At 36.4% G+C, this 14,152-nt stretch overlaps 1 protein-coding gene across 2 annotated transcripts in view; it reads right to left on the reverse strand.

The window, feature by feature from the left end:
* The window catches only part of mitfb (melanocyte inducing transcription factor b), a 61,688-nt gene that overhangs the window by 27,420 nt on the left and 20,116 nt on the right, over positions 1-14,152 (reverse strand). The window contains exons 1-2 of one of the 2 annotated variants that reach the window (XM_016513680.1): positions 12,378-12,433; positions 5,389-5,632 (exon numbers count right to left, since the gene is read on the reverse strand). In XM_016513680.1, coding sequence (XP_016369166.1) covers positions 5,389-5,632; positions 12,378-12,433 — 300 coding nt within the window. Of the gene's footprint in view, positions 1-5,388; positions 5,633-12,377; positions 12,434-14,152 lie in introns of those variants that run through there. The other variant, XM_016513679.1, reaches the window with a different exon arrangement.

The raw sequence follows: 14,152 nt of genomic DNA on the forward strand, positions 1-14,152 counted from the left end.
TACACTAGGACCGCGGTTCAACTTAAATCTGGCAATGCATCTGTAATATGGTTTGTTAGAGTTCGGCTAATGCATGTTTCTGTTGATGGATACAAATTCTGGCTTCCAATACATTACAACAAGAGCGATGAGAGAGAAAAAAAACAATATGTGGACAAACCAGTCACTCTTTAATCAATGCGAGTGCTTTATGCTGGAATAACTGTCATTTATGCCGTCATCACGTGTTGATAACGCAGGTGAGACCTGAACAGCACACGTTGCTATCTGTGTTTAAACTAAACTCATTTAAGCCTTGCCAGTTTAAATATTAAAGAGTGAGAAGATCTGTGTGGTCGCTCATCCGAAGCACGTGAACCCACGTCTCAGAACGCGCGCAAATATTAAGCTCTCTGTTATTTTTATTTGACAATATAGTTTTTCCCCTAAACATAGCACATACCGAACCGTACCGAAACAGTGACTCTAAAACCGTGATACAAACCGAACCGTGAGTAAGTTGAACCGTTGCACCCCTAATATTATTAGAAGCAGATTTGGATTACGATACAATGTCAATAGTTTCACAGACAAGTACAAACTATAGGTTTAAGACCTCCTTTTCACTGAAACTGTATTAGGCGGCGCCAAAAGTCAAATCCATAAGCTGTGTCGCTAAACATATTTCTTGTGTTTTGTGGTTTTTCTTTGAAATATTGTGAACAGGCAATGGTGAAATTGATCCCTCGGCTATGATCCTACATCCCACTTTTCCAGCTTATTTTCCCTCTTCCCAGCATTAAATATGCGCTGGAATGAAACAAGCACTCCTAATTACAGGCATTCTTAGCTGAATTAGCGTTTGGTGTGTGCTAAGACTGTTCTTGTCTTTGTATCGCTCCCAAACCTGATCCTGTACTTATTTCTGAAAAGATCAAAGGTCACTTGGCTAATTAGGGGCCAATCAGTCTTTAGGCAAACTCATCTGAGCTTAATGTTTTCACTTTTCAAGTCCAGCGGCTCTGCCTGGTACACCTAAGCTAATTTCGCATCGCTTTGGGAAGGGGGCGACTAAGCTAGTCAGAGACAGCCAGTCTCAAAGCTTTCTTTTTCTGCTTTTTTTTATGGTTTGCCGTTTTATTCTCATAAAAAGAGAGGAAAAGCTTTCATCTCCTCTTGTATAACAGGAACTTGTAAAACTTCAAATGTGTCATTTATAGATTTCAGTGGGAAACCATTTAAAAGGCAGAAATGTATCAAAGATCTTGTATCAAATGTATCATCTTAGTTTAAAGTGGTTTCAAGCATTTTATTCACAATCAGTTGCACTTTCTCTATTTTTTCTAATATTTTTTGTATACATTTCTAAAGTTTCTACTCACTCTTTCTATACTTTTCTAAATACTTTTACTATACTTTTAACTTTCTACTCATTTTCTACTCTTTTCTAAATATTTTTACTGTACTTCTAAGTTTCTTCTTGTTTTTTCTACACATTTCTAGATACTTTTACTATATTTCTAAGTTTCTACTCATTTTTTCTACACTTTTCTAAATACTTTTACTATATTTCTAAGTTTCTACTCATTTTTCTACACATTTCTAAATATTTTTACTATATTTCTAAGTTTCTACTCATTTTTTCTACACTTTTCTAAATACTTTTACTATATTTCTAAGTTTCTACTCTTTTTTTCTACACTTTTCTAAATACTTTTACTATATTTCTAAGTTACTGTTTACTATTTCTTGTTCTCATTATCTAAACCTTTATATTTATTTTTTATCTATATTTAAGTATTTAAGTATTTGATGTCCATCTTTTATTGAATGTCTGTGAAATTTCTTGGCCTAAACCTATCATGACTTGATTCCAATATATATTTCTGTTGTTGAACTAAATTAAAATGTAATATGGATAAAAATATAAACTACAGTTTTCAGGATTAGGGCCAAAAAGCCAAACTAAACTATCAAAGGAATTAAATCCCTTTAATCTCTTAAACTGTCTCCTCTACTCATTTATGAATGAGCAAAAATCAAAAGGGAACCATTTTTCAGAGACTTTTGGCTACAAAGTTACAAACTGTGATATTATGCCTTCACATACTTTAATAGGTACAGTGAATAACTCAAATACGCATTATACTCTATTTCTTTCTGGTCTGTACTGTATATATTGTTGCTAAAACCAAAACGCTGTGGTAAGACATTGTTTGTGGCAAGATGAAAGCATGTGTTTGGATTGAAGGCAGTGTGTTTTAATCGTTGACAGCCATTCGATGGGTTGAATGACCAGCACATCATCAGCTTAGCATAAGTAACGACTGACTGAACATAAATACTGTTAAGGTTACGGAGTACATGCCATGCCCTTTTTATCCTTTGATATAACCCACACAAAATCAGACGCTAATGTATCAGTTGTTTTCAAACACGACTAAGGTGATTCAGCGAGGTTTCAACAGCATATTTTCTCTCTGTAAGACATTTATTTAAAACATTTCCCCTTTTATTAAACATTTATATTCCATCTTGTTGCTCAGTTAATGTACACTGGAATTTAGAAATTAGTGTTTACAATAAAATCATGAATTACGCTAGACCTACAGCATAAAATAGCAAAAGTACCATGCACGTTTCTATCAATTTCATTAATGATACAGTATTTGGATTGGAAAGCTACAGTAGCATGCTGGGTGGTCTTAATTTGTGTGATCAGCTTCTGTTGACAGGGGAGAGTCACACATAAATATAGTACATTTCACATGTCGAACAAAAACTGTTGTGTGAGAATGAAAATATAGGAGCATTAATTGCTTCATAAATATCCCTAAGGTGTTTCAACACAATATGAACAAAATAGAAACTGCAAAGAACAAGTTAATTAACATCACATAGTGATGTAGAGTATAGAGCCATGTTTCCCTATAAGAAAATGTATGACTTTTCATTTCTACTCGTAAAAAAGTGTCTTATTTAAGAATTACATTTAAAATTAGGTTCATTTAGAAGTGGAAGAATATACAATAATTAAACAGAATTTACTTATAAAATACATCTCAGAAAAAAAACAACAGTTAAAAAAAACTGAACTGACGTGGAAGAATATGCAATAAATGGAAAATATTACAGCAAACAGAAAAATCATAAAAGAAACAATAACAATGACTTGAATAGAACTGTAAGAAAGAATAAGTTTGTCAATGAACTTGGTGTCTGAACTTAAAATATAACCAGAGCATGTTAGTTAGCTGAGACCTTAACATAGGTAAAAAGACCAAACACAAACTAGACAAATACTAAAAATATCTTAGACTTAGTCATGCAATATGACTATTATCTATGCATATTTGAACAATCAATACAGCTGAATATTCTAGCACCAGAATAAAACAACAATCAATGCACATGACTGTTTCCCATGCCTATCAGATACAGCTGATAGCAAGGCACTTACTTTTCCCCGATAAATGACCAAATTTAACATAACGGCTCTTACCGAGTGACATTAGCAGCCCGAGTCCTTTGGGATGCGTCAGATTTAGTTGTAATTATCGCAGTCTGTGCACAATAGCACAGACATCAGTAACAGTCTATAGTTCCGCAGACTAACAAGGAATCAAAGCTATGAAAAAAATTTGAATGTAGTTGAGCAAATAGGATTAAAGATGGCTAATTCCAAGAGGCTGGAGCACAGCATGCATTAAAGAGGAATTCTCTGGGGAAAGATAATCCCCATATGCGTTTTAACACACTTCACTGTTCCCTGCCCACCCCGCTCCCTCCCTCCCTCACGGACAGTATCATAATCAGACATGCTTCAGCTGATAAAGACTCAAGTACAAGTTGAATTGAGCAGTCAGCACCGAAGAACAAATGCATTATATGCTAATGCCGGCATAGCCAAAGCATGGAAAGTTGTGGAGAATGTCAGCGTAGAAAACATGGTCAACTGAGGCTTTGCTGTGAAATCTTAAAGGGGTCATATGATGCGATTTCAATTTTTCCTTTGAAATCCTGTTAAATTCTTTGATTTCACACGCTGTTACAAACCAATGTGTGTCAGAATTCATAACAAAATTCAAGTATGTGTTGCATTCTCGGTGTCTCCACAAGGGGCGCTATAGCAAGCATTAGCTTAAACTGTCTTTCTAAGTGCGGTTTTCTATCTCTGGTCAAATACTATCTTAGCGAAGCAACAGTTGCAAGACAAGTTAAGCGTGGCCAAACTAGACTCAATTACTATGTACACTGTAGTGGTCGTAATATTATATATATTATATATATATATATATATATATATGTGTGTATAAACATAACGCAACATATAATACATCCAAAATGTTATGTAAACATGTAGTCTACTTCACTTTACTGCAACACTGCAATCCAGCAGATTTGTTTATTTTCCTTTAATTCAGCTGAGAAGCCACTTCTATTGGTCTTCTAATGGTCACACGTCTTCAATGATACGAATTCACAAATCAAGTTCACCAAACGTGAACTTCGGAATATTTGCATGCTTTTCTTGTCTTCTGCATTCGCATCATGCGTATCAATGGAAGTCAATGGAACTAATAAGTGTCAGGATCAGGGGACTCAGGAGGCCATGGCAAAGCAGCCTCCGAGGCTGCAGCCCCAGCCCCCCCCAAAAAATACTTGGGGAAGATTTCGGGCTTCGAGGCCCTCCGTGGACCATAACCTCTGACTGAATGACTGGAGCCCTCCCTGGGCTTAACTGGGGATATGGAGCCCTCCCTGGGCTTAACTGAGGATCTGGAGCCCTCCCTGGGCTCGACGGGGAATCAGGAGCCCTCCGTGGGCTATACTCGGGAATAGGATGCTGTAAGTTTTTGATTCATTAAAAAGAACTGGCTCAAATGAGTCATTTGTTCATGAACGAGTCACTTGTTCATGCATAGGACAACACCGGTCACGCTGTATGGCTGTTTTTGCATGCAGCCCGTGAGGACAACTCAACAGAAAGACATTTTTACTGTATAAAATGATTGTAATTTTAATGGTAAAAGACTATAAAAATGCTCTGATAAAAACCTTCTATAGGTTAGTACTCCCCTTAGCTTGTGGAAAAGACAAATGTGATGAATATTTTAGTATTTTGGTGTTCTGCAGTACCATATCAACATCCTGAAAATCATGCTGCTTATTTTTTTACCATAAATTTCAGATTGTTTTTACAGTGTGTTATTTTGCTGTACACTAACTTTTCATTGCATCACACTCAATGCAGACTTTAAATTCACTTTAAAACTTCATAAGTTGCAATTTGAGACATTCATGCTAATATGCTTAGAAAGTGAAGCAACTACAACATAAAGGCAACATGCAGTAAATTGGAAAAGTGCTGTCATTAAATCCTAAGAGGACGTTTCTGGCTTGCGTTACCTTCAGCACTTCCATGGGCACCTGGGTGGCGCTGGGCAGGCCGGCGGGGACGCTGACGTTGATGGCGGGGCTCTGGGTGACGGAGGGCTGTGCGTACGCTGAGCTCTGCCGTCTCTGCTGCTCTCGTCGCTCCTGCTCTTGGAGCTGCTCGCGCATCAGCTGCTGGCGGAGCAGGATACGAGAGGTCACAGCCGACGAACCCAGCGGGGGCTTAGAGGAGCCATGCTGCTGCTCAGATGGATTGCTGCAGTCAGACAGACCAACAGACAGAGACACAGAGAAAGAGAGAGAGTTTACTCAGGGAAGAAAGTGGGGCTCTGTAGAGGGACAGTGTTTGGTACACTAGGTGCTGGATAATTGAATTATTTTGAGACCCTGGTAGAGGTTCATTAGGAAGCATAATGAGCTTGACCACAGGGATAGAGTTGGATTGGAATAATGGAAGCTACTTGGACAAACTGACAGCAACGCTAAGCTAAGACAAGTATCACTACTGTACGGTAAGGAATTTGAACAAACCCCTAAGTATTAAACTTCAGTGCATAACTTATCCCACAAATGTTTGTTCTACGGACATGAGTGATATGAAAATTGTGCAGCTTGTTGAGGACAGGTGTTACTCTTATAAGTGATTAAAAGTTTTAGCTATTAGATGATATTATAAGTGAAGAAAATCCCTCAGACTTACACTAAAAAAGGGCTAGTAAGCAATCGCCTAGCAAACCCTTTACGACACAATCTTAGCAACCACACAATAAAAACAGGTCACACACAATCACATAGCACATAGCTCTACCCTTGTGAAAAAACACTTTAGCATACTTTTAAAAAGAGTACTTATTATGAAAATAACACATAAGTGCAAATTAATGTAATGTTTTCGGACACTAATTGCATGTTACATGCAATTATATGAAAATGTATTATAGTGTGTGAATTCATATTGAATGCAATTATTTGCACTTAAGTATCTTTATATGAAATTTCGGAATTACATTTATTGTACTTTTAATGTACTGCTGAATGCACTGACAAGCATTCATTGTAAACTAAAATATACTTTAATGTCATTTCTACTCATTTGTCATGTATTTAAATATATTTTATTGCACATTTGTAATGAAGTTGCACTTTAGTACACACCTTTATATATAATGCAAGTAATTTCAATGTATTAATTATGCCTTGTAATGCACCTTATAATGTATTGTACAATCTCATAAATAATTGTAACCACAGTTATGCCCCGCCTCTCTCAAACACATCGTTTTCAACAAAGCCCCCTCCTTTGACAAGCGCAGTCTGCTCTGATTGGCCAGCTGACCCAGTGCATTGTGATTGGCCGAACACCACAAGCACGTGTCGGAAATGTAACGCCCCTTACCATAATCGCTTCAGCTTTCAAAGTAAATATCAAGACAGTTAATAATGTTGTTAGTTTTACCATCAGTTCAAGCCCGAAAGGGCAACAGAGTCGCGTGACAGACACAGTGATGATGCAGTACACAAGCCGCGGTTAAGACAGCTGACGTGCTATGATTTCTGACAGGCAGTTCACTCTCCTGTGATGTGACCCTGTACCCCTCACACACACACACACAACGGGCTACTCTGCGCTGCGCAAAACTCCGCATTTGAACAATCAATAGCAAATACTTTTTTTCCTTCTATCCATGGTAGAGAGTATAAGAATTGGAGGAGAAAAGAGGAGGAAATGGAATTAGGAAATGACGCAAAGTGGCTTTAAATTTGTACCACAGGTCAACATGTTGGAGCAAGCATGCTAACCGCTCCAAAAAGTTTTTATTTTTTTTATTGTACAGACGTTTTGCCTGTCTTTGTTAATGCGCGGCGTGTAGCTGATGTGTGTAGAGTAATCTTAATTGAATTACCATTGTGTATGAAATGTGCTATACAAATAAACTTGCCTTGCCTTGCCTTGCCTTGCCTAATCACAGAACTGGGACGGACCTTCCTGATGCTGATTCAATGTGACGAATCGTAACAACGATTAAGCAAATCTCAGCCTTATATGACTCTCTTTCTCCCTAGAAAAGCTATATCTGAAGGCGAAAACCCAAATAATACAACAAAACCGGGCTTCCTCTACATCAGCTGATGTTTTGAGTTTTGCGGCTGTTTATGTTTTCTTTCTCCCACAGTTTTCCTCCCACTATTTCGCCATCCGTTTCTTCTACAGCACCGCAAAGATCCCAGTTCCAGCTGACAAACACAGAAGAACTTACACAACGCTCCCTCATGCACTTTCAGTTCTCTTCATCATTCAATAGAGGAACTGCTCGCTCCATTCCGACCAGAAACCCAGACGATGTGCCGTGCAGAAGCTGTCGAGGTGAGACCCTCTCTAGCCGCTGATCCTTTTGATGCGCCCTCCGCCGAGCAGCCAGCCAATCCAGCTGTGCAGTAATCGCTCTAATTAGCCTGTCTGGCAGCCTCTACAGCACTTGCTTAGTATTGTGGTTTAAACACGTGTAATCTCATTGACTACCACTTTACATTTCTGTTTCTGACAGACATATTAAGAGGCCATTGTTCATCAGACCTACACCTCAAGTAGCACCAACAATTTTAATTGAATCCAAATATAGATAGATAGATAGATAGATAGATAGATAGAAATCTAATTGTGATTTAAACTACAAAAAAAAAAAAAAAGGATGCACAATTTGGCCAAAATGTTGGCAAGTATGGCAAGATGGCTGAAGCATGTTGGGTTCCCAAATGCATGTTAAAGCATCCCAAACTCAAAATGCAAACACAGGTGGATAATGATGTGCTCACATGTAAATGAACACAGTGCCGCGCTGCACTCTTAAAAACACAACGTATGTAATTATTTAATTAAATCACAGCTTTTGCAATTTGATAATAGCACTAAGCCCTATTAATAGTTTGGCCCTAGGTTTATAGCAAACAAATGGTTCTGGGTCAGGATAGATGTCTAATGACCTACATCATATTTATTTATTTATTTTTAAATATATTTTCCAGTGCTTTTTGGCAACTGGAAATTTTCTGGCAAGACATATTTTCATTTTATGTCTTCATTTCATTTTTGTTCACTGAATGATCAACATCAACTTGAACAAAAGCTCAATGCTCTGTCCCTCACAGCTTCGTTTTCATTCGAGTCAAATTACATATGGCATGCACCTTGACAAAAGTCCATCAAATCTTTATACAATCAAACTTGCGAAACAGTTGCAAATATTGAGGAAAGATAAATTGGGAATTGAAAATTGGGAAGAAAAATAAGAAGAAAGGAGAGAAAGAAGAAATGCAGGAAGATTGATTCTGGGTCAGCGGTGTGTAACACGCATGTTTTTGATGCATCATAGTTCCTCAGTTTAAAAACTGATCATGGCTCGTCTGGCACAACTGAATCATGACTACTGAATCAAAGCAGTGAATGAGTGACTCACACAGAACTAAAACCACTTCAGAGCACTTTTAACACCCTTTACTAATGGGGCTTTGATATTCTGTAACTGTATCTGTTTCTTTGATTATTATAAAAGTGCCTGTTTGCTTTGCTAAAGCAAAATTCATGAAACATACACTCTTTAAAAATAAAGGGGCTTAAAAGGTTCTTCACAGTGATGTCATAGAAGAACCATTTTTGGTTCCACAAAGAACCATTCAGTCAAAGGTTCTTTAAAGAACCACCTCTTTCTTACCTTTTTATAATCTGAAGAACCTTCTTTCGCCACAAAGAACCTTTTGTGAAACAGAAAGGTTCTTCAGATGTTAAAGGTTCTTTATGGAACCATTTAGACAAAAAACGTTCTTATATGGCATCGTGAAGCACCTTTATTTTTAAGAGTGTACAGTATGAATGAATTATCATGTTACTAAAGTTTAAAATTATGAAACCTATTTATGCAATCTCTTCAACAAATGCTTTGCATTGTGGCCTACCTCTTACCGTAAGTATAACAAATAACATGGACATGATTTGTCTGTTGATTTGTCACCAAATTTAGCTTTTTGTGCTCATAAATGGTCAGTGTAACAGATCAATATTCCATTTAATAGTTTCTCAATGAATATGTGGTGGAAAAACTGCATGATAATAACTATTTATGTAATATATCTCTATCTAAAATATATCTAAAGTATAGCATGTCACACTGCAGTACACAGCCTATATGAATGAATGATTGGTAATACTTTAGTTTAGGGACCAATTCTCACTATTAACTAGCATGCATATTACTAGCATATTTGCTGTTTATTAGTACTTATATTAATATTAACACATATTAATGCCTTATTCTGCATGACTATATTTTAGATCCCCTAATCCACCCCATACCTAAACTTAAAAACTACCTTACTAATTATTAACAAGCAGTAATATGAGTTTATTGAGGCAAAAGTCATAGTTAATAGTTAATTAATAGCGAGAACTGGACCTTAAAATAAAGTGTGAAAGAATAATTTTATATTCATGTGATTTAGTGATATTACACACCTCTGATGAACAGCACATACTGACTTTTGTGTTCACTAACAAATATTTGCCTCCAAAACAGATGATTGAAATAATATGAGGTGGAAGTTAAAACTCCAAAGTTCTGATGGTGAATTCAGTTTCATAGGGAGAATTTAAGAGTTTTACAAGAAAATGCAAAGTTTGTCAGGGAAACACAAAACATTTGCATGACAGCGCAACATTTACCGAGTAAACGCAAAGTTTCTAAGGGAAGGCAAAATTTTTCCAAGAGAACACAAAAGTGTTGCAAGGAAAAGCAAAGATTCTAGGGAGAAGACTAAAGTTTTGTGAGCAACTTGAGGAATTACATGTGTTTTACAGTAGAATGCAAAGTTTTTTTCTGGGAAACACAAAATAATTGTGAAAGAGCGCAATCGTTTTACGAGTGAATGCAAAAAGCTTCTTGGGGAAATGGAAAAGTTTTGCGAGTGAAAGTAAAGTTGGTCGGGTGAACACAAAACTTTTGCGAGAGAACAAGATTTTGTGAGCCATTGCAACATTTTGAGGCAGAACTCAAAGAGTTTTGTGAGCAAATGCAGTTTCATGTGGGAATTCAAAGAGTTTTAAGAGTGAATGCAAAGTTTGTCAGGGAACACAAAACATTTGCGAGACAGGCAAATGTTTTGTGATTAAATGCAAAGTTTCTTAGGAACACAATTTTTGCAAGAGCACAAAATTTTGCAAGCAAATGCAACATTTCTAGGGGAAATTTAAGAGTTTTATGAGAAGATGTAAAGTTTGTCAGGAAAACAAAACATTTGCAAGACAGCGCAAAATTTTGCGAGTAAATGCAACGTTTCTCAGGGAACACAAAACTTTTAGGAAAGAATCATTTTAAAAGCAAATGCAACACCGTAAAAATGTTGAATTCCTCATGAAACTTTGCAGTTGCTCACAAAACTTCTTCCTAGAATCTTTCATTTTCCTTGCAACACATTTTTGTTCTCTTGCGAATTTTTTGTTCTCCCCAAAGACGTTGCGTTTACTCGTAATATTTTGCATTGTTTCGCAAATGGTTTGTGTTCTTCTGACAAGCTTTGCATTTGCTCGTAAAATGCTTAAATTTCCTCAGAAGAACACAAACCATTTGCGAAACAATGCAACATTTTACGAGTAAACGCAACGTCTTTGGGGAGAACAAAACATTTGCAAGAGAACAATAATTTCATATCGGTGCATCCCAAAGCAAATGTAAAGTTTGTCAGGGACAACGCAAAAGTTTTGCGAGTAAACGCAAACTTTGTTGGGTGAACTAAACTTTTGCGAGACAACAAAATTCTGCGAGCAAATGCAAAATTGTTAGGGACCACACTAAAGTTTTGTCAGTAAATACAGTTTCATTAGGGTATTCAAAATTTTTAAGAGTGAATGCAAAGTTTGTGAGGGAAACACCATTCATTTGAGAGACAGTGCAACATTTTGCGAGTAAACGCAAAGTTTCTCAGGCAATGCAAACCTTTTGCAAGAGAACAAAATTTTGTGAGCAAATGCAATGTTTCTTGGGGAATTCAAGAGTTTTACAAGCGAATGCAAAAATTTTCAATGGAACTCAAAACATTTGTGAGAGAGAGCAAACGTTTTGTGAGTGAACGCAACGTTTCTTGGGAGAACGCAAAAGTTTTGCGAGCCAAAAATACAATTCTTCCTTCCATCTCATAATTTATTAACCCCTTTAGGGGCACCATAGAAACATACCATGATATAAAATTACTTATACCATTATTTACAATTTCAGTTATACAGGCTTTAGTTTTTAATATGGATATAATATTAAGTATATGTTTTCAACAAGAAAAAATACAGTAAGTCCATGTCTCTTTAACTTAAGGGTTTATAAACTAAACGGCAGCACTACGTCTACACAACAGCCCTTATCATGACAAGCAAATCTCTGCCGCTCAACTGGCCACATTTTCTGCTGTCATTATAAAAAGAATGTGTGTGTGTGTGTGTGCTTGCAATGCTCGGGGTAATTTTCCATTTTGATGTGCGTGCGGCATGAGTAGATGTGTGTATGTGTGTGTCAGGAAAAACAATGAGTACACAGTCCTTTGTGGCCACACCCCCAGACCCGGACACTGCAGTAGCCAATCAGAGAGCTACGTCAGAAGGAGGCTGACCTCCTCCACTCACCTCAGAGCATTGCCATGTACTGTTAGAGCACTACTACATTTGAGACCAGTCCCATGATAACATGTGAAAACAATACATGTCAAAAAGGAGATTTACGTAGTGCAGCAACAACACTGCATTCAGGGAAAATCGAGAAATCATACTCCTGACTGCTAAATACTCAATGGCAAAGTCTATTTTATATTAAATCACCATCAAGGGAACCTCACACTGATTCTGTCTTTAAGTTACAAGATATTTATAGTTGCGGAAGGGCTTTTCTATCTATAACGCGCCCAAACAAACACGCCGTCCCTCCCAAACACACACAAGCCAGCGTGGCTCCTCCACAGGTACTCACAAGCGGCTGCAGGGAAAAGCGCAGGGTCTTCGCACTTGGACGCCCAGGGCCTCCATCTTTATCTGGTGTGCTGAAGGTGCACTGCGCGCCCTTGGACAGCTCTGAGAGTCACGCTGCTCTGGCTGCGCTGCATGGAAGCATGTCAAAAGGGGAGGCACCAGCAGCCAATCCGTACACAGACAGAGGAGACGCGGGGAGAAACGCAGCGCTCGTCACACACGAGCCCACAGCACACCGCTGCACATGTGAGGAATGAATCTCATGAAAACTCTCTATGGCCTGAACAGTAGGAGTTTCTTGCACTGACATTGCATTTTCATGTACGTTTCCCTCCAAATTATCATTATTAAAATGCAAAAATATCTTTACCATTACTTCATATTGATTATATTTTGTTAATTGAATTGAATATTTTTATAATTCAAATTATAAAATTTGTATATGTCATGGTAGTAATTGTTTTATTTACTTTTGCAAATTTATTTTTTTGTTAAAATCTTTGATTTATGCTGATTTTAATTATAATATAAATCATTGTATTACAATACATTCTAATGTAATTATTTCATATCACTGTAAATGTCCAGTACAATTTAATTTATAAAATATGTATATATTATGGTGGTATTTGTTAAATTTTTTAAAGTTTTTTAATAAATGTAAATTATAATCAATAATTTATAGTAAATAATTCTAAGTATTATATGTATAAATAATTTCTACTGTAATACATTAATATTTCTGTAATAGTAATTTTTACTCTATTTTATGTATGATTTCATAATTTTACTGTATTGTGTGAGTGTATTAAATTACTTGTTTCTTATGTTATATGACAATATCAGGAGAATCGCCTTTGAAAATAATAGGAAATATAAAACTGTCATTAAAATAATGATGCCCCATCATGGTTGCATTTTTTTACTTATATCTGCATAAGCATATTTGCATATTCACTTTTGAATTTTTTTTTATTAAAGTATTTTAATACAATTTCAATAATTTATAGTAAATAATTATAATAAATAAGTATATATATTTATAATAAATAATTTCTACTGCAATACATCAATAACATTTTAATAGCCATTTTTTCTTAATTTAATTGTCTTTTCATTTATATTTTTACTGTATTAAATGGCATTAATTGTTATTGTAAATGTTATACTGTATTTCATGATCATGTTTTGATTTGTGATGTATTTGAAAATATTACCTTTGAAAATAACAGGAAATAATCAAGTTAAGTATATAACAGAACAGACTTTATTTACTTTATGCAATGTATAAATTTATGCAATATATTTGTGTATATTTTGGTTTTGGAGTCAAATATGGACAAAAATGGACATGTTTTCATGAGATTCATTGCTAAATATGAAATGATAACATGATTTTAACGACTTAGTCTTTATATCAACTAATAACATTGCGACTTTGTCAAACGTCTAACAAAGCAATATGTCAGATGTGGGTGATGTTTATACGCATGACAGCGTAGAGGTTATGCAGTCCCGTCATGTTTCTGAGGTTAGCTTTGAGAACACGTACACTAGAGGGCGCTTTCTCTGTCACGTTTCACCTTCACAGTCACCTTCTGTGAGAGACGCCGGTCATTACAGGTGGAGGAGGAGGAGAAGCAGGTGCAGCTGCCAACTCTCTGCAAACTCACACGCTCTCTCTCTATCTGTCTCTCAGTGTTGTGTTAATTATAACAAAGCATGTTAGAGAGCACACTTTCCTTTCACAGCTTGACAGGCCTCCACCCCCCCCCC

Source organism: Sinocyclocheilus rhinocerous, unplaced genomic scaffold (genome assembly GCF_001515625.1).
Source record: "Sinocyclocheilus rhinocerous isolate Xijiao unplaced genomic scaffold, SAMN03320098_v1.1 scaffold776, whole genome shotgun sequence".
NCBI classification, from domain to species: Eukaryota; Metazoa; Chordata; class Actinopteri; order Cypriniformes; family Cyprinidae; genus Sinocyclocheilus; species Sinocyclocheilus rhinocerous.